This window comes from Drosophila nasuta, chromosome 2R, assembly GCF_023558535.2.
Source record: "Drosophila nasuta strain 15112-1781.00 chromosome 2R, ASM2355853v1, whole genome shotgun sequence".
Taxonomy (NCBI): domain Eukaryota; kingdom Metazoa; phylum Arthropoda; class Insecta; order Diptera; family Drosophilidae; genus Drosophila; species Drosophila nasuta.
This window is the reverse complement of record NC_083456.1, coordinates 8,862,315-8,882,653: the sequence shown is the minus strand read 5'-3', so window position 1 is coordinate 8,882,653 and position 20,339 is coordinate 8,862,315. Positions and strand designations below refer to the sequence as shown.

Here is a 20,339-nt window from a genome sequence, read left to right as displayed (position 1 = left end):
TTCGTCGACATTGATAAGAAACTTGACGAAAGCACATCCGAAATATGTCACACGGCAACAGGGCAAGGAGACTTGTTCCAACTTTTAAAAATCGTTAACGAAAACACCAGTTTTAGGAATTGTTTTTTTTTTTTATTATATCATGTCCAACTATTATCACTCAGCAACCAAGTCATTCAATGACTTATCACAGTGAAATCAACAAACATTAAATCAAATAGTTGAATTTGCATACATATATAGATGGATTATAACATTTAAAAGTATCCATTAAATCTTTTTCGGTTGAATCAATCTTATTTTTTGATATGAAAATAAGTTAATTTAATTTTGAAATAAGCTTCCTTTCATATTCAATTTCAAATTATTTACTTTCTAAACTTTTGTAATTGTGGTGCTGAAATCTTAACCTTTCCAGGGATATTTCTAGCTAGTGCTTCTTCTTTTATACTCTTCAATAAGTCCTTCTCCCTATTGTTACAGGCTTTGTCCTTGGAGAACATATTAATTGCCACTTTAGCTGCTTTACCACGTTTTCCTGTGCCAGGTGTCAACTTTACTTTGAATCTATAGAACGAAAGATTATAAAAAAAAGTATATATTATAATCGATTTGTGTTAAACTTACTTGTATTGCTGCAAGGCTTGGTACGGAGCTACTACTGGAATGGCAAATAGCAACTCATCATCCTCAAGTGGTTGACCTGTAAGAGAGTCTAACAAATCAGCATCAACGCCAATCGGGGTATCATCGTTTTCATCAATATCGATTTGATTTTTAGGGACGGATTCTCCAGTTTTATCGACGTTAGGTCCTTGTTTCAATGCAATTGCTTTTTCACCTTCTTTTTCATCATTTGCTGGTAATTTGTCTTTTCCAGATGAACTGAGTATCATCATTCGAATTTTACGCTCCTCTTCATCCTGATCCTTATATTTCAATTTCATCTTTTTTAATTTACCCTTTTGGCCGCGTTTTAATTTATTGGAAGCATTGGGTTCTGCTTCACCTGAGTTGGCTTGAGTTTTCTCAACCTCAGTTTTGTCATTGCGTCCCTTTTCTTTATTTTTCTTCTTATTTGAAACTTGAGTCTTCTTCCGAGAAGGTCCAGCCTCAATAATGGCAATTTCTTCATCTTCCACCAATTTTTCAGGCATCTTTTCAACAACTGGAGTTTCTTGGTTATCAGTAGACAACTGTGATTTTACGGTAATTCGGCCAGTATCGTGTTCCACCTTAACTTCAGTATTAGGAAAGCCATTTGTGGCACCTTCACTAACATCATTGGCTTCGCTAATATCATCAAGTATGGGGTATGTTACTTCCGTTTCCTGTACGCCCTGCTCATCAATGTCATCATCTGTGTTTCTGATTTTTCGCTCCCCTTGATGACGTTCTATGAAGCTATCTTCCAGTTTAAAAAGCAAACTTAAGCCCATTATCAGATGGCAAGAGGGTAAGAAGTTTTTCTTTCCACGAATCATAAAGCTACCAGTACCCAAATACTCTCCTGTGGGGGCAGTTTTACTCACTTGGTCGCTATTGACCCAATATGCATTCGTAACCACCTTTGCATCCCATGCAACACTGTACGAGATTGCCATTGTGCCAGCTTCAAGTAGTGTTTTGGGTGGAATATCTCCTCCAGTTGTATTGCGAATTATAACACTCGAAGCTCCCTGAATATCGGCATGGACATATATATCTTTCGGTCGCATATATCTGTTGAAGTTTATGAATGAAGGTTAATTTAATAAAAAATGATTAAATTGTTTATTTCTTTCTCTCACCTTTTAACAATCAATTCATTCTGTTGCGCGTCTCTTCCTCCAATAACTAAATAGTTTTCAGAACTAACAAACCAATAGAATTTCTCAAACCAGAAAACTTTTCGAGCTTTCGCTATATTTGATATTGTGCGCACTTCCTTAAGAGTTTGCTGTGTTTTACGTTCCGCTGACTTCAGAGCTTTCTGCGATGCGTCGATGGTCTTCTTTTCTTTTTGAGCTGCTGAACGTTTCAGATCGTAGTATCGTCGGGCATTAGCCCAAGCAGACAAAGCCAAATCTACATCAATAACAATCGATTCCTCTTTATCATCTTCATTTTCACTATCACTTGCACCGTATGGATCACTCAGCAATAGCGAAATGTGATTAATCTCCAACTTTAATTGTTTTATCGTACTGGCTACAACATCTCCATTTGCTTGGGCTTCTTTGACCAGCTCCTGAATATCTGGCCAAGACAATTGACTGGCAATGGCCGATTGAATTGCCAAGATGGCTTTATCTACCAAACTCTGATTGCAAGTTATCAATTCCGCTTTCCTCTTATCCAAATCTTGAACTTTATTGAGTTCTTCCAACCGTTTTGAGTGATCTTTCTTCACGTTGGATAGTTTTTTAAGAGCTTCTCGTTCCTGTTGCAATGTTTTCATATCGATCTTTTGTGACTCTTGCGTTGAGAAGAATTCATCAACTGCTTCCATAAAAGTTGGGAACTCGGTAAATGGCTGATCCTTGTACTGAGTGAAGAGATATGGATGAAACTCCACATTTCTATAGAAATGCTCAACCTTATCCCCCTCCGTGGGTTTCTCTTCCTTAACTTGAATTATAAAACCTTTGCAGTTCTTATTTTTTGCCAATTCAATGATATCATAAGCAGACTAGAAAAAAAGAAAAATATTATTTGCGTAAACTATGTTATAAATAATAATTTACAAACCTTGATGGCTTTCATTAAGTTAGGTAAGTCCGCTTCCACATCAAAAGATTTAACAGCAACGGTGTTCACTTGTTGATTTCGGTTCTTGTTTTTCTTCTTGGATTTTTGAGTCTTTGAGGATTCCTCTTCAGTCTGTTCTTTTTCTTTTACCTTGACATCTTCGGCGGAAACATTTACGGCGTGATTTTGCAATCCTTGCTCAAGTAAAATATGCTCAATAACAACTGGACCGCAGTCCAAGATTGGCATTAAGACTCGTCTCAAATGCTCGCCAGGCTTTGAAGATGCAATTATGTTGCGAATTGCTTCTTCGGACAACTCTGTGCTTTCCTTTTTGGCCCTGTTAATAGGATATTTCTCACGAACAGCAAATCGCACGCTCTCGCCTTCAGTGTGTGGCCGTAAAATATATAATATGGTTTGCTCATAATCAGTCAGGATAACATTGCCGCGATCATAGAGCTCTAGAAGTACATGATATGCAGCGTCAGCAGTGCCAAATTGAAAATCAATTATTCGGTCGCCGCCAAGTTGGCTAATTTGCTCAAGGCGCTTATTTTTCAAATGTTTCCTTAACTTCATGCTGAAACCAGAGGGGGCCACATTTTTTGGCCATTCAAATCCTGTTGTGTGGAAACGCGTTCCCGACTCGAGTAACAATGTGACCTTCTCTGTTGATGACCCGCCATGAAGACGGAATAGGTACGTCTTGTTATCGATATCATAGATCTGATTAACGCGATAGCCGACCAACCTGAATCAACATGGGAAATATAATTAGTATAATAATTTTAAAACGAATTTATTTAAATACCTCTGCAACTCGGCAACGCCAGATATGATATCGTATGAATTGAAGCGTGTTTTCATGTTTAAATCGTAATGCTTATCTCAGTTTTTGCCTGCAATAAATAATATATTAGAAAGTTAATAACTTACTTTAACTGCTGAAATGGTTTTGTTCATATATAAATACTATATATTAACGCAAGTGACGTATACAAGTCAAGCTACTTTTTATATTTGCTGAATTTGACGCCACGCGAAAACTATATAATAAAATTTTGCTTTTGATAAAACTGAGGCCATTGTATAGCATTAAGTTTTAGCTCCCTTTTTACAAGATATTAAATTTAAGAATCATTTTTTATGATGTGACACCGGCACATATTTCACAACCTACATATATGTATGTATATGTATGTATTTATGCGTAAGTATTGACAGACAACTAATTAGTTTAGTTCATTTCACACATTGCAACGAAGCACAATTTATGCATGTATTTAATTACATGTATTTATTTATCTCCTCCAACTAACTGAGATTGTAGCACAGGTAAACAGCAAATAAATTAATTAGAAATTCTAAACACAATTTTCTTTAGCCCACAATGTGAATTTATTGAATGTGACCAAAACTTGAATTTCAAGATATACCAAATATTTTTTCGAAATAAGTAAGCAATTGTTAAATAAATATTAAGTTTTACTTAGTATTTGCATAACAGAATAATCAAAAGAAGTTGTTAAATTTCGTCCATTAAATGCTAAAGTAATTACTAAAAATGCAAGTATATTTTAATCAAATCACTTTACGCAACTATCGGATACTCAATTGAGTATCCGATACTTTTAGGTTATCAGTGTCATCCCAAGTTGTGAAATTTACAAATGTAAAAACAATGTTCAAAGGAACATGATGAGCGTAGAAAACTCGGAAACTATTAATATTAACGTTCTATTTTTTGCGAAAAGTCGTGAGCTTGCAAAAACATCTCGTGCAGTATTTGCAGTCGAATCTGTAGTTAAAACAGGTCAATTGCTTAAACAGCTAATTGATCGCTTCGACTTGAGCGCAATTAGTAACTGTATTATATTAGCTCATAACGAGAATTACCTTGAAAACTTAGACGAAGAGATTCGGCTACAACAGGGTGACGAAATTGCTGTGATTCCTCCCATAAGCGGCGGTTAACATCTTCACAATGGACTACATAAAATTAGTAAACGACAAAATCAACGTTCAACAAGTGCACAATTTAATAGTCGACGATGGTTGTGGAGCCTGTTCGATGTTTGTGGGCACAACACGTGACACATTCGAGGGCAAAAAAGTAAGTGCCTAATTATGATTATTGCCAGTTCTAATAAGTAACGAATGTCTATTTAACTATTCAATTAAAGGTGACATCATTGGAATATGAAGCGTACGAAAACATGGCACTTAAGGAAATGAGTAAAATCTGCACTGAGCTGCGAACTCGTTGGCCTAATCTTAAGCACATTGCCATTTATCATCGACTGGGATCAGTTCCAGTTAGAGAGGAAAGCGTGGTAATTGCTACTTCAGCACCCCACCGTGCCGCTGCCCTCGAATCCGTTAGCTTTGCTATCGATGAGCTAAAGTCACGAGTTCCCATTTGGAAAAAGGAAATTTATGAGGAGGATCCAGTCGGGGAGTGGAAAGAAAATAAGGAGTGCCAATGGCCTCGTAAGAACCTATGATTGTTATTATTATGCATGTGCAATTACTAAAACCAATTCTGTATATAAATATTTAATATACAAATTCATTTTTTAACTACAACAAATATATATAGAACGTTCACCTTTAACTTTGAAGGCTTTCGATTTCTCTTCTTGCCCTATTGAGGATCAGTCTCTGACCTCTGATAATAAATTGGTGCAAATCAGAGTCAATGACACCGACTTGAATAGACGTGTTGAGTGTTTCTTGAAACGAAAACGCGATGAAATCAATCTGTATAATATAAATGATTTCAAGAAACATTCCACCGATAATGAGTCGAATTGCAAAAATAATGAAGACGATTTTACTGAGGAAACATCGTGTGCTCGAACCCAGAGTTTTCTTGTGAAGCAACATCAATCAAAAGGCCATCTAAAAGGTATGAACGGTTGATATTAATAAATTCACATATTAACAAGTTTACTATAGTTAGGAGAGCCAATAATAATTCTGGACCACAGATGCGACCAAACTATTCACAAGAACTCAATAAACTCATGGCATCGCAAGAAACTCCGAACAATCCGACTGATAACAATTCATTACCAAGCATTCGTCTAAGGAACATTGAGACTTATATGGGACTTAACTCGGATGATAATGGCAATATTCTGAATCGTATTAAGAAATTAGAAAATCGAATCTTATTGCTGGAATCCAGTTCTCCAGAGTACAAATATCTAGTAAGTCGCTGATTGCTATGTTCTTCAATTTCATGATTCCATTTCTTTCATTACAGATGCAGTTACCAAAAGATGAGCAAAGTACAAGTCTTCGAAAGGAGAAAAAGAAAATTTATATGCCGGATAGGTTAAACAGTTTCATTGAAAAGATTAAAAGTGAAATTGAACAATGAATCATTAAGTCTTATCTTATATATGGAACTCGGAAATAAACAACGAATCCCGCCTTTAAACCAAAAACACTTGTGAATTTTAAGTTGTTTATAGCTGATTTGTATCTGTTTTGTTTATTCATTTTTTGTTATCAATAATCATCTTACTCAATACACGGTATTTTTGTAATATTTACAGCTAAAAAATAGTTTTTGTATTAGGGAGTTCGACCTTAATGTTTAAATCGTGAAAAGATCCACTCCACACGTACTTATGTACATACAATATTTGAATTTTGAAATAAGAGAAGTGGCCATTAAGTATATAGTGTTATAAATGATGTATATTTGTTTCAACAATTTGAACTATTTCCAATAGCTTTTCTGTTTGTATGTGGGTGTTTCGTTTTGTTTTTTTTTTCCGTTTTGAAATGCATTTGTAAATGCCAAAAAGAAATTCAAATTATATTCGTAGAATTCTAAGAATTAAGTTTTGGAAAGCTGTTTGTGTTTCTTATGTAAATTACATAATTTGAATGTCAAGCAGCATGATATTTAAATCTCTTTTACATCAATTACTTAGGAATATGTTTATCAACTTGTGTAAAAAAAAGTAAAAGAATTGTTAATGCTGTGCTTTAGGAAAGAGTGGGAAATTGATTCTCATCGTCGACCTTCAATGGCTTGGAGCCCGAACGACGCTTTTCATAGGATGCGAATTTGTTGTTGTCGAAACCATTGCTAGCAACACCCTCCGGGCGAGGACCACCACGCGGTGGACCACGAGGTCCTCCCTTACGGAAACCAGTTTTGCGACCATCATTGAAATTGAACTGGATATCAACAATGCGCTGAAGACGTCCCACACGTTGCGGATACATCGAGGGATCGTATTCGAATTCATCTTCAGTTTCGATTCCTCCCTTCTTCTTGCCCAGAACAATCATCTTTTTCCATTCGGCATTCTCAACCCCTCCTTCGCCGGCCTTACGCAGATTGTAATTTGGCTTGGCACGCTGATCCTTCAGAGCTTTCCACTCATCCAGAGTCATTTGCTTGGACTCGTCCTCCTCCACATTGTTGGCCAGATCGGCGCCGACAGTTTGTTCATTGCCAGAATCGTCTTTATCTGTAGTGGGAGCGGGATCAGCACCTGTTTTTTGGTCTTCAATGTCCTGCTTGGCAGATCCCCAGTTGTGAGCACCACCGCCCTCGCGTTTATCGACAGGCTTGACTCCTGTGGAAAAGAAAGTAATAAAAATGATTAATTATTATTATTAAGTCTACACTAGAAATAGTAATGATGTAATAAAGGGTATCAAACAAGTTCTTATTTATTAACCACGGATTGTTAGATTAACCACAATGCATTAGCATAACCAAACACGTTTCGTAAGACCTTTTTATACATATGTATATGCGTAATCCATCATATAAATATATGAATTCGAGAATATATATTAACCTTCATATCAAATTAATATTAATTAAATAGAATTCGTAATCTAACATTTTAATATATAAATGCATGCCATATATATATACTTACCAGTTTTATCGGATCCAGATTGACGGTCAAATTCCCTCTTGCCAAACTTCTCGTTGTTGCGGAAACGCGATGGCGGACCACGAATATCACGATCTCTGTTCTGACGTCTCGGCAACTCGTTGTTGTAATCGGGTCCATGCGAATGGCTGTTGTTCTCTGTTGCATGATTATTGCGCGTATTTTGCCTTGGACGAGTTTCCTTCACTGCAGCGTTTGGTGCAGCGGGTTTGCCGGTAGCCTTTGGACCAGCATTATTGGCAACCTTTGATTGAGCATTATTTTTATTCAATACGCTAGACTTATTTTCCTTTTCGGTTTTATTGATGTTTTGACGTGCAGGGCGATCATCAGACTTTTTTTTGCCGGCTACAACTTCGGGAACTTTCGGTGGAAGAACTGGTGCAGCGCCATCATCATCCATAAATAAGAGTTCGTAACGATTGTTGCCCGAATTATCCATGTTGCAAAAATTAAATAAAATACAACGTTCTTCCTATGATGACAATGCTTTTGATAGATTAATTTTGCCTCGCAGACTTCATCCGTATTTCCAGTTGAAAGCTTCGTCGAACTGAACCGGTTTGGAATAATCGGACTTGACAATTGAACAACCTATCGAAGCAATGTCAGAATAACATGATAGAAAGCGTATGTCAACTGTGGAATGGAACAATGTCAGTGGGCTATTATTACAAATCTCCGATAGTTTTTAAATAGATTTATTCGACTTAAACTCGCACTTTTATATTTCAATACCATTTGTTTTTACTTTTTAATCACTATGCGGTAAAGAATTTTAAAAGTAAATAAATTAGATTTGTTTTACAAGTGTCTACATAAATTAAAAATATTTTTAGTATTTTACTTTAGATGAGCAAATTTGTTTATGGGAAACTAAGGTAAATTTGGTAATACCGAACAAATATTTTGTTAACAAAATATTTCAGAATTATTGTAAATTTAGTGTAACGTTAGCAATGTTTCAAAGATTGTTAAAAGATTTTCAATATCGATTAAATGTATCGATGTACTATTTTGCCCGGCTCTAGTTTAGTTTTGTTAATATGTCCACCACTAAAAATTGATGTGAAATCCATCTGCACTACATTCCATTTTCTTTCGTTGTTATCGAAATTCTCAGTTCGTCTTCGTCCTAGTGCAAATAACAAATTTTACTTATTGCAAATTTCTGTAGAAATTGGAAATACATATTGAACAATTGCGTGTTTGTTTGTGCATTTGTTTGAGTGTAAGGACGCAAGGAGGGAACAAGATAAGTAAGTAGCAAAGTAAAACAATAAAGGCATGCTTTTAAGTGTGTATATTTATTATTTATCCATTTATATATGTATATGTAGGTCCGTGAAATATATTTAGATAAGTGTGTATTTAATAAGAATATAGGGTTATTTAGGTCTTAATAACCGGTTGAAGAACATCGCGTTCCGTACAACTAAGTAACTAAATAATGCCGGTAAGTTCGAAAAAAAACATTGTGTATCGGGGGTTTAAACTGTTTGAGAATTAGCATATGCAAATATGTGGACTTATAACACACATCCAAAATGTACATTCACATGTGCATGTGTGTTTTGTGTGTAAAGTCAAAAAATCAATGCTTGCATGACCTCATGCTTTATGCGTTTCTAACCATGCTTTAACAATATCGCATTGCTACGATGCGTAGCAACATTGTGTTAAGCATTACTCCATGACACACACATACTATACATAAATACATATGTATGTAATTTTGGGACATGCAACACTTTCGCTGCCTTGACACACATTACCTCTCAAATAGTTCATTCTATATGCACTTCAAGACATTTTGTCTGCAATGCGCTGCATTTGTATAATCTATGCATATATTGTACTTTGTGCAGATAGATATATTTGCATTTGCACATGGAACATTAGTTGCCTAAAATAAAACACACTCATGGGGTATATATGATATATACTTGCAGCGGGTAAAAATAAATTGAGTCTTTCTTAAATCGATAGATCAACCGCCCAATAAATAATTCACAAAGTTTAAAAAGCTCCGTCGAAATAAAACGAAAAGCTTCAATCGCTTTCTCTCTGGTTTTAATTTGCGCAAATTATTTTTTAAAATTTTTAAACAAAAGCAAAAGTAAAAAAATGCGCAGTCCCTAAATTACAAATTAAGAACCTGTTTCGTAGGGTATCTTTTAAAAAAATATATTCCCCTTGGATGGTTTTTGTTTATAACTGCAATCGAATTGTTGTTTAGCTCTTTTTTCAAGTTTTCTTAGGTTTACAGCCAAAAAAAATATGTGAAATATCTATCATATTTCAAAATTCGCAAGTTTTTATATATGTTCGGTATTACTAGTTAAGTAAGTTAAGTATGCAGTTTCATAATGATTACTATGTTCTTAGGCCTGGGAGCGTTAAAACTAAACTACAACTTGTAGCGTAGTAAGTGTAGTATTAATAGGACTGCATAGGGTTAAATAAATAAGCTGAATAAGCGTTATTTTAATATTCATGAAGAGGGTTAAATAAATGAGCTGAACAAGCGCTATATTAATAATCCTGGAGAGGGTTAAGCCGGACTCTCGTGACCATCTGTTGTGATATGGCGCTTTCCCAAGCATATCCCTAACACACGTTATATTCTGTAATTTTCGTGTGCATACCCGGTTCTTTAGTCCTTTTTGTAATGTTGTCACGATAACTAATGTCTGTTTCTATGCAAACTATAGTAGTTTATTTTCGTGGCACACACCACACATACTATATTTGTTTTTCGGCACGACAATCACTTGAGAACATTGGCAGGGTTCGTTCGCAAGTATCCAGTTTATTGAATTGTGACAATTAGAACTTTTATTACCGTATTTTCGTTTATCGCGCAAAGTGTCACAGTTAAGGTGAGAATTATATAACGAAAGTCACGATGTTTGACAGCTTATGTTGTAGTCGAAATGTTGGGACATTTTGAAGATTGTAGTTATTATATCCGATTCCTTTAAAAAGGTAAATTGTTTTTGGAAGTCTGAAACTGTTCTGCAATTGTACTACAATTGCACCAAGTACTTCAATCACTTGTATTCTATTTTTATATATTCTATATATAGAATCATTTGTATTGTTGGAAGAAATTGACTTGATAATGATTTGAAAACCGTTTTAAAGTTATTTATATTTCTTCATAAAAGAATCGTTTGTACAATTGTTGTCAACTTTCCACATACTAACGTAAGGTTTACCTAGCTTAGTGCTAACTTACAGCTAATATTGTTTCTAGTTATTTCCTAAGTTTTTATATCGCTATTTTATTTTAAACCCCTTTAAGAGAGTCTTAAGGTTTTGGTTTAATTTAATATTTAATTAACTCCTAATTAATTAATAATTAATTAAGCAATATACATAGTCATAAATATTTTAAATGTGATTCTTATACAACAACCCATTTGTTGCAATAGTTTCACATACATTCAGTGTATTTCATGCGCTCTACATTGATACTTGTACGATATCGCGATTTTTTAAATTCTACTTGCTCTTTAAAATACTTCTAATAAATTAAGATAATAAAATTAAATAAAAGTAGTTTCTCAGTAAAAATTTGATTAAATTTTATATAAAAATATTTTTCCTTCAATTTTATAGCAACAATAAATGTGAACATTAAAGCCAAACATTTAAATTTGTATCAATCAATATATAAATTATATTTAAGAGCTTACCATATGCAGAAAGTAATTCTAGTTTTGTGAATGTAAAAAGATCGCATAAAATTGAAAATGGCAAAAATACAGAAAGAAGTGTTTGATAGTTCGGAGTATTCAGCTTTACTAACAACACTGTCCATAAAAGACGTCATGGTGCTTGAGTTTCAAATAGCCAGCCATACCAAATGGGAAAATATGGTTTTGTGCAAGGAGCCAAGTAAGAAGATGTATTTATGCAATGTATGCTCTGTTTGTCAGTATGGAGATAAGAATTTATACAGTCATCTTTCTGGCAAGAAACATATTTGTAAAATGGAAATTGTAAAAAATGTTCGCCTTCCCAAAGGAATTGGCTTCAAGAACATAATGAAAAGACCTCCTAATACGCAAGTAAAAACAGGACCAGTAAATAATGCACAGTCACCTGCTACTGTGGCAAAGACCACAAACAAATCTACATTGACTACACAACCAATTAAACCTCCAATCGGAGTCGCAACAAAACCAACTGCAACTAAACCTCAAGTTGCAGCGACTCCAAAACCAGCTACTGCTAATCCTTCCCTTGCAACTACTCCTAAGCCAATTGCAACAACAGCTCCGGTTGCATCTACTTCAAAACCAATAGTGGCAAAAGAGCCTGTAAAAGCAGCCTCGTCTAATCCTTCAGCTCCAACTACTACTACGAAGAAAAATGCAGCAACTGTTCCAGTTGGGTCTACTTCGAAAACAATTGAACCAAAAGCTTCTGGTCAGCTAGTTGCAACTAATCCTTCAGCTAAAACTACTTCAAGTTCAACTGGCTTAAAAGCTCCAGTTGGATCTACAAAGCCAAATGCAACAAAAGTTGCAGCTGGTGATTCCACGAAGCCATCTGACACTCTAGCTTCCGTTGAATCGAATGCAAAACCAACTTCAGCAAATTCGTCAATTGAATCGACATCAAGAAAGTCACCTATAATTAAATCTGAAGCAGAATGCATTGCAAAAACAGTTGCACAAGCTCAATTGGCTTCAAAGTCAACTGCAATAAAACTTCCATTGCAATCTGTCTCAAAGCCAACTTCAATAGAAGCCAAAAGTGCGAATGCAGAACCTTCAATTATCAAGAAAACTCTTGCACCTGCTGTCAATCTCAATGGAAACTCGGAAACTGCCAATGAAAAAATAATCTCAGTTGATTCAAAGGTTCAGGGTGATATCTCTTCAATTCAAAAAGCTTCCAACACTTTGCAGCAAAAAAATGTGGAAAATTCAACATTGAAATCCAAAGATGACGTTCAGATGCAGAAACCACGCGACGAACCAAATTTTGCTGTCGATGTTCTTACAGATAATTTCGAAAATTCTGCTACATCACAAAAGAAATCTGAAATTAATTTGCCAAAACGTCCAATACAGTTAAATCTTGTAAAAAATCCAGCAAAATTGGCTGCAGAAGCTAAAAAAAGAAAAATATCTTGTGTACCGTTATCAAAACTAATAACTGCTGAAGCTCCAAAGGAAAATAATCCAGAAACTGTCAAAGTCGTTAATAACAATGATGATGATGATGACGAAGTTATTTTATTGGAACCTGAAATTGATACTTCCAGTAAGAATGTTCAAGAAAACAATAAAGGGCGGGAAAAGATTATTACCCCAAATCCAATGGATTTAAAATCTTTACCATCCTTTAATACAACATTTGATAACTCTAAAAACATGACAGACGTATTGGGACTTATAGGAGTCGAATACGTTCTGAAAATTGTGCGCAGTATGAGTGATAGATCTCCCAGATTTCTTTGCAGCTTATGTGATATTAGTGCAGATGAAATATCAATGCATAACCATTTAATCAGCATCAATCATCGTCTCAAGTATTGCGAAGAACATTTTCCAACAGCCATTCGCCAATACAGACAGCTCATCTCACACGTACCGGAGCACCAAGTGTTCAAAGTATTAACGCCTATATTATGTAAATTAGCTACTGCCATTGAAACGCATCATGGTCGTGAGAACGCCTATCATTGTTATGAATACTGGTTCAACAAGAACAAGAAAAGCTTACTCTCAACAGTGTTTCATCGCCGACACGCATCAGAGCAGACTGGTCCAACATTTACACATGTTGTAGATTCAAATGAGGTGGAGATGTTTATTGAAAATGCAAACAACAAGGTCGATCCACCAATAGATGGTTTCATAAGGTTGCCAAATAATGAGCCTGCATATCCTACTTCTTTGCAAAACTCAAGTGATGTGTATCGCAGTCAACAACCACTCATTCAGAACTATAACAATGACTATTCGCGTCAACCCAACAACCAACCACATAATGTTGCACCTGTCGATGATGAGACTCACAAACGAATGGTTGAAAATTTTCTAAGAGATACGCGACAATCTCAACCGTCACGCCATCGCCAAACTGCTCGAACTTCGAAACGCAATCGATCCAGAACCCCATCCCCGGAGCGAAAGAGAAAGCGTTCATCGCCGGTAATAGCATCTCAATGGGATGTGGAGCGTAGATCATTGTCCCCATTGCGAGACGGCGATATCTGGCAGGCTTATAGACATATGGTTGATCACAGTGTGCGTGAATTGAATACATCCTTTGAGGTATACAAATCAGATCCTGAGGAGCATCCGCTATACAAGGACGAGTGGCAAAAATTTTGGAAACGACGTAAAGATGAACTCATAGCCTCTGGTATTAACCACCGCACTTACAATTATCAAGGCGAATGGATTCTGTTCTTTAATGCTCGCTTGGAAGAACTGTACAATCAAGATCTTGAGAATATTAAGATTAAGTGCCGTGAAAGATTGTGTTTACCAATGACCAATAATGAATTGACTGACACCAAATATCACGTAAATGTCGCTGATTATCTTCATGAGCCCGAAATTGAGCCACTTCAGGGACCGGCCCACATTGAAAATACCGTGGAGCATCGTCGAGAACCCATTGAACATCGGCGAGAGCCAAGTCCCCCCAAACCCAAGCCAAAGCCCAGAGAGGCAAGAGAAGAAGTTAATGCAATTCATGTGCTTCGACTCTTAACAGCACTTGAAGATTACTTAGGAAGTTTAGGCCCCAGCATTACGGAATTATTAGCCAAAGCTCTACAGATTTCTAAGGTGCATCCAGACAAGGTTAACAGTTTGATTCTCTCACCCGAAAATTGTGTCGTTTTGGAGACGGCAAAGGAAAAATTTACGGGTCTAATAATTTCCAAAATGCTGGAAGGCAATCAAGAGCGAGCACTGAAAAAGGCAGTCAACGATACTGAAGCATTGCTGGAGTTTGCTGCTGAATTGACGGCTCAAGGTTCAAATGAAAACGCGAAAACTACTGAAAACAGCAGTACCGCCGGACCCTCTCTGAGCAATTCTTACTCAAATCAGGAAGTTGCTCAAAAGACAAAGTCAACAGGATCATACAAAATATCAGATCAATTTGATAAAACCGAACTGGCTGCCAAATTAGCCTCATCATTGATCTCACAAGGAAAAACAAAGATTAACCCTGAACAGTTGAAGCAAATTATTCAAGTTTACTCACTAATCGAGCAGAAAAAACTTCAAGAACCTTCTTCAAGCACAACGAACGCTGGTATTAACTCATCAAGTATTACATTTAGTAGCAATACTAGCGAACGTCAACAGTTGTTGAACTTAAATCCTTCAGAACAAAATCGAGAACAAGCTTATTACTTCAATTCTGCCACACAAAATCGTGGATCTTATAACCCGAATGCTGACACACAGAATCGAGATTCGTTTAATTCAAATCCTGTAGCACAAAATCGCGAATCTTATAATTCAAGTTCTGCAGTACCAACTCGGAATCAGTTTAATGCAAGTTCCGCCCAACAAAATCCCAAATCAAAACTTCCGGCTCAAAATCAACAATTTTATAACTCAAATTCTAACCATGATCGTCAAACATTTACAAATCAAAATCAATTCATGAATTCTAACATGACAAGCGATATGCAAAACATGCAAACTAGTTCGAATTACTTCTCTGCAAATATGGCTCAAACAAATAATACAATTTTCAATAAAAACACATATGGTGGAAACGCTATGGAATACAATAACAGCGATTTGCCGGATCAACAGTATAACCAATTCAATGACAGTGGACAATTTAATAACAATAGGAATCCCTCATCTATGTACGCAAATCGGACATATCCTTTTGGCTCGTCAAATAACAACACCGGAGACAGACGCAACTGGATGTAAACTGATGTGCCCTATGCTGATTATGATCTGAAACCCTTGCAAATACAATTTGTTGTAATGCTAGTTATTATTTTTTAAATATATCATTATGGAAGAAAATGAAATATGTATGTGATTATGTAAACATACAATTAGTTTTGAAACTGTATTTAAACATTGTTCAAAATGTTTTCCAAAAATTTTAAATTTTTGAGACATTTTGTAATAATAACTTAAATAAAATATTAAATAATATGTCATAAGAAGAACATATGATGAACAATGTAAAATTACCAATTAAGTTTTCTTTTTTTTCATAAGAGTATTTTTTTGAATATGAACTTTTAGAATTGTAAGAACGTTAAGTACATTTTAATATCGGAGAATTTTTGGAATTAAATCTCGCTAGAATGCGATGTACAACTCTATAGACCTCGGCAATTCAATGAATGTTTACATATAATTGTTTATTAATTGTGTGGGATTAATCACAAATAATAATATATAGTCCACGAGATGTAACGCAGAAAAGATGGCTTCCAGGTAAGGTGTCCATAACTAAATTTATAACTCCGACTTCCAACAAAGCAATATGATCGACATAAGATCGCCAAAGAGATAATTAATGACGATCTACTTGGATACCTGTTCCTATTTCTGCTATGATTATTTTTGGCTTAATCATACAAATCTATGGCTAGTAATGGCACAACGCAATCAATCCTTTAGAAATCTCTCAAAAAATATGTAGTATGCTATTTGGTGGTTTCTCGGCTGTGCATACTAATCACTGATCCCGCCTGGATCCCTCGAAGACCAAGCCAAACTACTTATAACGCCTTATCTACACTTTATATTTGGAATCCATATCGCATCCTATGATCATCAGGGCCGCCACTACTTAAAATATGCGTATGAATTGTAATAGAGAATTGGTGTGATTAATTAGTCTCGATATTCGATCCACATGGTCATGCAGAAATCCCATGCTTGTATAAAAAAATGGATAATTAAAGTTTTGCATTTAAGAAACTTATTCAAGTTTCTAATTTCTGCGAATTAATATACTCTATAAGACGTTTTCTTTGTTGATTTACAGTACCATCAATACATTAACAAAATGATCTGGATTTGGAGCGAACATAATATATATGAAATATTTTAAATAAAGTTTATAATTATATATAAATCAAATTTTTGTTAAGTTTACATGGGTATAGGGTATTTTACAGTCGACCACATGAGACTGTGTTTTTCATAGCTAATTATTTGTTATCGCTACCGACACCTTCGGTTTTTAATCTCTAAATAAATAAGATCCAAGAGTGTATTTTGAAGGAACTACTTGATTTTTATCTAATTTGTAAGACCTAATATAGTGAACGCAATTTCTATAAAATATATCTCTTATTATTCCAGAAATTGCCATGCCTGCATCTTCACATATTAATTCAACGTAAGTTCTTTTCTTAACTATCAACTTCAGACATAGACCGGAAGAAATTAATAATTTAGCCCGTTTAGTTCCTATTATTTCCTTCTATTTGTTTGTAAGCTCAAATTTTCTGTTTTACTCATTTTTTGAGGATAGATTTCTTTAAAAAAGTTGCATTTGGATAATCTACACAAAAGTTAGATTTCTCTTAAAATTATAATTTGTGATTCCTTTTAGCGAAAGGTGTTTTAAGTATGTAAACTCTGATGAATGGGTTACAAGTGGAAAGATTGGTTCCCGTGAAGCTGTGTTAGTGTTCCGCACCAATATTTTAAATCCAAAGACAAGAAAATTGATACTTGAAGCAGCACCACAACAATCGAAGACAGGGGCAGATAGCCCCAGTGCTGTATCTACTCCGAACGAAACAATTCATAAAACATCATCCTCACCAACCGTCAGTAAAACACAATCAAATTATACAAATCAAGGCAAAATATTTGTGGCCGTGGAAAAAACAGTAGCAAATTGCAAAGAATTAGTTAATCATAGAAATCCAATTAAGAAATCTTTAGATGCATTCTCGTCAAGCGACGCATCTGTTTCCAGCGATGGGGATGAAACTATTCAATACAACGAAACTAAATCGAGAAAACCTCATAAAAGTAAAAATACGTCAATCATCGAAATAGAGGTCAATTTAAATAAGGAAAGTGGCTATGAGTCTGCAACGACATCACAATCTAATACCGAGATCAACACTAGTGAAGAAGATCATGAGGCGTCGAGTGAGGAAGACAACGAATGTGGAATCAATATGCCCGCGCATCAGTTGAAAATCACGTATAAGTTCATTCAAACCGAAACCAAATTGCTACGGAAAATATTCAATGTTCATGGATTAACCGAAGTTCAAGGTGATTCGAATTTTAATTTGTTGTGGACAGGTGTTCATATGAAACTTGATACGCTTCGTAATTTGGCCTTGTATCAGCGGGTAAATCATTTTCCGAGGTAAGTTGGTAATTATTAGTATGTTTGGAATTTTTCAATATTAATACCTTATTATCTCAATGTAGGTCTTATGAGTTAACCCGAAAAGATAGACTTTATAAGAATATTGAGCGCATGCAGCACTTGCGGGGAATGAAACACTTCGACATAGTACCTCAGTCTTTCATTTTACCTCTTGAAATTCGAGATTTGATATTTGCACATAATAAACATCGAGGACCTTGGATTGTTAAACCAGCAGCATCCAGTAGGGGACGTGGCATCTTTATTGTCAATTCGGTAAGATTAGCTATTATAATTATTGAATTATATATAATAATAAGTATAAATTTTGCTTGCAGCCCGATCAAATTCCACAGGACGAACAAGTTTTAGTATCGAAATATATTGTGGATCCTCTTTGCATTGATGGTCACAAATGCGACTTGCGAGTTTACGTTTTGGTAACATCATTTGACCCCCTTATAATCTATCTGTATGAGGAGGGCATTGTGCGATTGGCAACTGTTAGATATGACAGGAATGCGGACAACTTGTGGAATCCTTGCATGCATCTTTGCAACTACAGCATCAACAAATATCATTCCGATTACATACGATCATCGGATGCACAAGACGAAGATGTTGGTCACAAGTGGACCTTGTCGGCGCTTTTACGACATCTCAAACTTCAGGGGTGCGACACTCATCTGCTAATGTTAAATATTGAGGATTTGATAATTAAGGCGGTTCTTGCCTGTGCCCAAACAATCATTTCCGCGTGCCGAATGTTTGTACCTAATGTGAACAACTGCTTTGAGCTGTATGGATTTGATATTTTGATTGATAATACACTTAAACCATGGTTATTGGAAGTGAATCTATCACCGTCTATGGGCGTTGATAGTCCCCTCGATACGAAGGTAAAAGCCTGTCTTGTTACTGATTTGTTAACTTGTGTCGGCATCCCAGCATTCACACCAGAAATGCGGACACATTACGATGGAAAATCATCACGACTTCGGAGCTCAAGCTGTCAAAGACAAGTAGATACAAGTGAATCCGCACTTCGATCGACAAAATCCAAAAAGAAACCTGTGATTCCATTAACACAAGAGGAGCAGCGCATTCTGAGAAGTGCCCGCTTACAGTACACTCGACGTGGAGGTTTTGTTCGCATATTCCCAACTGACGATACTATGCAACGTTATGGAAACTTCTTGGATCCTGCCAATGGTATCCCCATATCCACACCAAATGTCCAAGGCCAAACGTTCCAAACATTAGTCACACAACACAATTATAACCAAATGCTGCACTCGAACCTATTCGGTTCGGGACCACGAAGTGCGAAGGATGACAACTCTCAGGAAAATCGAATCAAGCAATACGAGCGCGCTTTGGAAACGGATTCAGAAATTCCTTTTCTGAAGAAGCAAATCGTTGAGAAGTGTGAGGAGGAAGGCAGACGACTGCGCAAACAAATGTTGAAGAAAATCACCAGTGGCTCAACATTGACACATTTTCAAGCGCGTCAGACTTTCAGTTTGTATTTAGAGTCGGTTTTACGACGATTAACCCAAGACCCAAAAGATAGTCATGAGAAAATCATAATTAAGTTCTTAACCAAATATGGCGGAGGTGTAAAACCACCAGTATTGTTTAAGAATTCTCAAAACATAAGCAAGGCTCGCTCAGCCATGGTAGCGAAATTGTTGGGAGATTTTCTCGAACTATACCGAAGAGATACTGAGGCATATATTGACTCGTTTGACCATTTTGGCATGATACCAACCAACGCCTACAGCCTGTTTTTAATGCACGCTCAAGAATCCGACTTGGAGGCAGTCCTCACACATCATACGAATGTCACAGGGATTATGCCCTTTTTATATAACCGATGTGGACTATCAGTTCCAGCAACACCCCCCATTCCGTCCGGCTTACATGGTTTTCTTAGAGCACTCCCAGCAATGGTGACGTCTTATGGAATGTCAAGAGAAGTTAGCAAGTATGATGGGTATATTAAAAACTGCGATAAAAATTGTGAAAATGTACAAGATATATCATTAAGGTCGAGAAGCACAAGGGATTCCAAATAAGAATTTTTACAACTTATAAGCTTAAGACATAACAATTTTTCCAATGATTTTCGATTACAAAATTTCTCGCATTCAGAATAGGCTTATAATACTAGTAAATAAAATACAATATAAGACTTTTTATTATGCATACTAGTTTGCTAATATTAGTATTCAACGGCATTCTACAAAATATTCAAAATTGAATCAAGTATTATTTTGGCAAATTAAGTATATTTTTTATTATTGGATATTC

General features: G+C 35.7%; 5 protein-coding genes across 7 annotated transcripts; 3 read left to right on the top strand and 2 right to left on the bottom strand.

Moving 5' to 3' along the window:
• Positions 1-117: 117 nt before the first annotated feature.
• LOC132786910 (ribosome quality control complex subunit NEMF homolog) lies at positions 118-4,159 on the bottom strand. Of its 2 annotated transcripts, none has more exons than XM_060793640.1 (6): positions 4,053-4,159; positions 3,545-3,632; positions 2,731-3,484; positions 1,791-2,671; positions 628-1,722; positions 118-567 (listed from the first exon to the last, which is right to left on the bottom strand). In XM_060793640.1, exons 2-6 carry the CDS (start codon positions 3,598-3,600, stop codon positions 369-371), a joined length of 2,985 nt encoding a protein of 994 aa, XP_060649623.1. In that variant the 5' UTR covers positions 3,601-3,632; positions 4,053-4,159; the 3' UTR covers positions 118-368. The 2 variants fall into 2 exon arrangements, with proteins under 2 accessions (XP_060649623.1, XP_060649624.1); XM_060793641.1 differs by having other exon boundaries at positions 4,025-4,134.
• Positions 4,160-4,386: 227 nt separating this feature from the next.
• Positions 4,387-4,707, top strand: LOC132786913 (molybdopterin synthase sulfur carrier subunit). The gene has a single exon (XM_060793644.1). It carries the CDS (start codon positions 4,429-4,431, stop codon positions 4,705-4,707), a length of 279 nt encoding a protein of 92 aa, XP_060649627.1. The 5' UTR covers positions 4,387-4,428.
• A 10-nt stretch (positions 4,708-4,717) lies between these two features.
• LOC132786911 (molybdopterin synthase catalytic subunit) lies at positions 4,718-6,508 on the top strand. Its single transcript, XM_060793642.1, has 5 exons — positions 4,718-4,846; positions 4,917-5,223; positions 5,333-5,641; positions 5,692-5,945; positions 6,002-6,508. Exons 1-5 carry the CDS (start codon positions 4,718-4,720, stop codon positions 6,116-6,118), a joined length of 1,116 nt encoding a protein of 371 aa, XP_060649625.1. The 3' UTR covers positions 6,119-6,508.
• Positions 6,422-8,235, bottom strand: LOC132786912 (SERPINE1 mRNA-binding protein 1). The gene is made up of 2 exons (XM_060793643.1): positions 7,647-8,235; positions 6,422-7,334 (listed from the first exon to the last, which is right to left on the bottom strand). Exons 1-2 carry the CDS (start codon positions 8,104-8,106, stop codon positions 6,736-6,738), a joined length of 1,059 nt encoding a protein of 352 aa, XP_060649626.1. The 5' UTR covers positions 8,107-8,235; the 3' UTR covers positions 6,422-6,735.
• Positions 8,236-8,698: 463 nt separating this feature from the next.
• Positions 8,699-20,120, top strand: LOC132786909 (tubulin polyglutamylase ttll-5-like). Of its 2 annotated transcripts, XM_060793639.1 has the most exons (5): positions 8,719-8,923; positions 16,994-17,030; positions 17,247-18,023; positions 18,089-18,302; positions 18,365-20,120. In XM_060793639.1, exons 2-5 carry the CDS (start codon positions 17,002-17,004, stop codon positions 20,102-20,104), a joined length of 2,760 nt encoding a protein of 919 aa, XP_060649622.1. In that variant the 5' UTR covers positions 8,719-8,923; positions 16,994-17,001; the 3' UTR covers positions 20,105-20,120. The 2 variants fall into 2 exon arrangements, with proteins under 2 accessions (XP_060649621.1, XP_060649622.1); XM_060793638.1 differs by lacking the exons at positions 16,994-17,030; positions 17,247-18,023; positions 18,089-18,302; positions 18,365-20,120 and adding an exon at positions 11,289-15,933 and having other exon boundaries at positions 8,699-8,923.
• The last annotated feature ends 219 nt before the right edge of the window (positions 20,121-20,339 follow it).

Excerpts from the sequence above, each read along its gene's own strand:
- LOC132786910 (XM_060793640.1), bottom strand. The coding sequence starts at position 3,600 with ATGAAAACACGCTTCAATTCATACGATATCATATCTGGCGTTGCCGAG. Across the intron at positions 2,672-2,730 it reads ACTTAATGAAAGCCATCAAG|TCTGCTTATGATATCATTGA; the intron begins GTTTGTAAATTA and ends CTTTTTTTCTAG. Across the intron at positions 568-627 it reads CAAGCCTTGCAGCAATACAA|ATTCAAAGTAAAGTTGACAC; the intron begins GTAAGTTTAACA and ends TTCGTTCTATAG.
- LOC132786913 (XM_060793644.1), top strand. The coding sequence starts at position 4,429 with ATGATGAGCGTAGAAAACTCGGAAACTATTAATATTAACGTTCTATTT.
- LOC132786911 (XM_060793642.1), top strand. The coding sequence starts at position 4,718 with ATGGACTACATAAAATTAGTAAACGACAAAATCAACGTTCAACAAGTG. Across the intron at positions 5,642-5,691 it reads ATCAAAAGGCCATCTAAAAG|TTAGGAGAGCCAATAATAAT; the intron begins GTATGAACGGTT and ends AGTTTACTATAG. Across the intron at positions 5,946-6,001 it reads CTCCAGAGTACAAATATCTA|ATGCAGTTACCAAAAGATGA; the intron begins GTAAGTCGCTGA and ends CTTTCATTACAG.
- LOC132786912 (XM_060793643.1), bottom strand. The coding sequence starts at position 8,106 with ATGGATAATTCGGGCAACAATCGTTACGAACTCTTATTTATGGATGAT. Across the intron at positions 7,335-7,646 it reads ATCTGGATCCGATAAAACTG|GAGTCAAGCCTGTCGATAAA; the intron begins GTAAGTATATAT and ends TCTTTTCCACAG.
- LOC132786909 (XM_060793638.1), top strand. The coding sequence starts at position 11,423 with ATGGCAAAAATACAGAAAGAAGTGTTTGATAGTTCGGAGTATTCAGCT.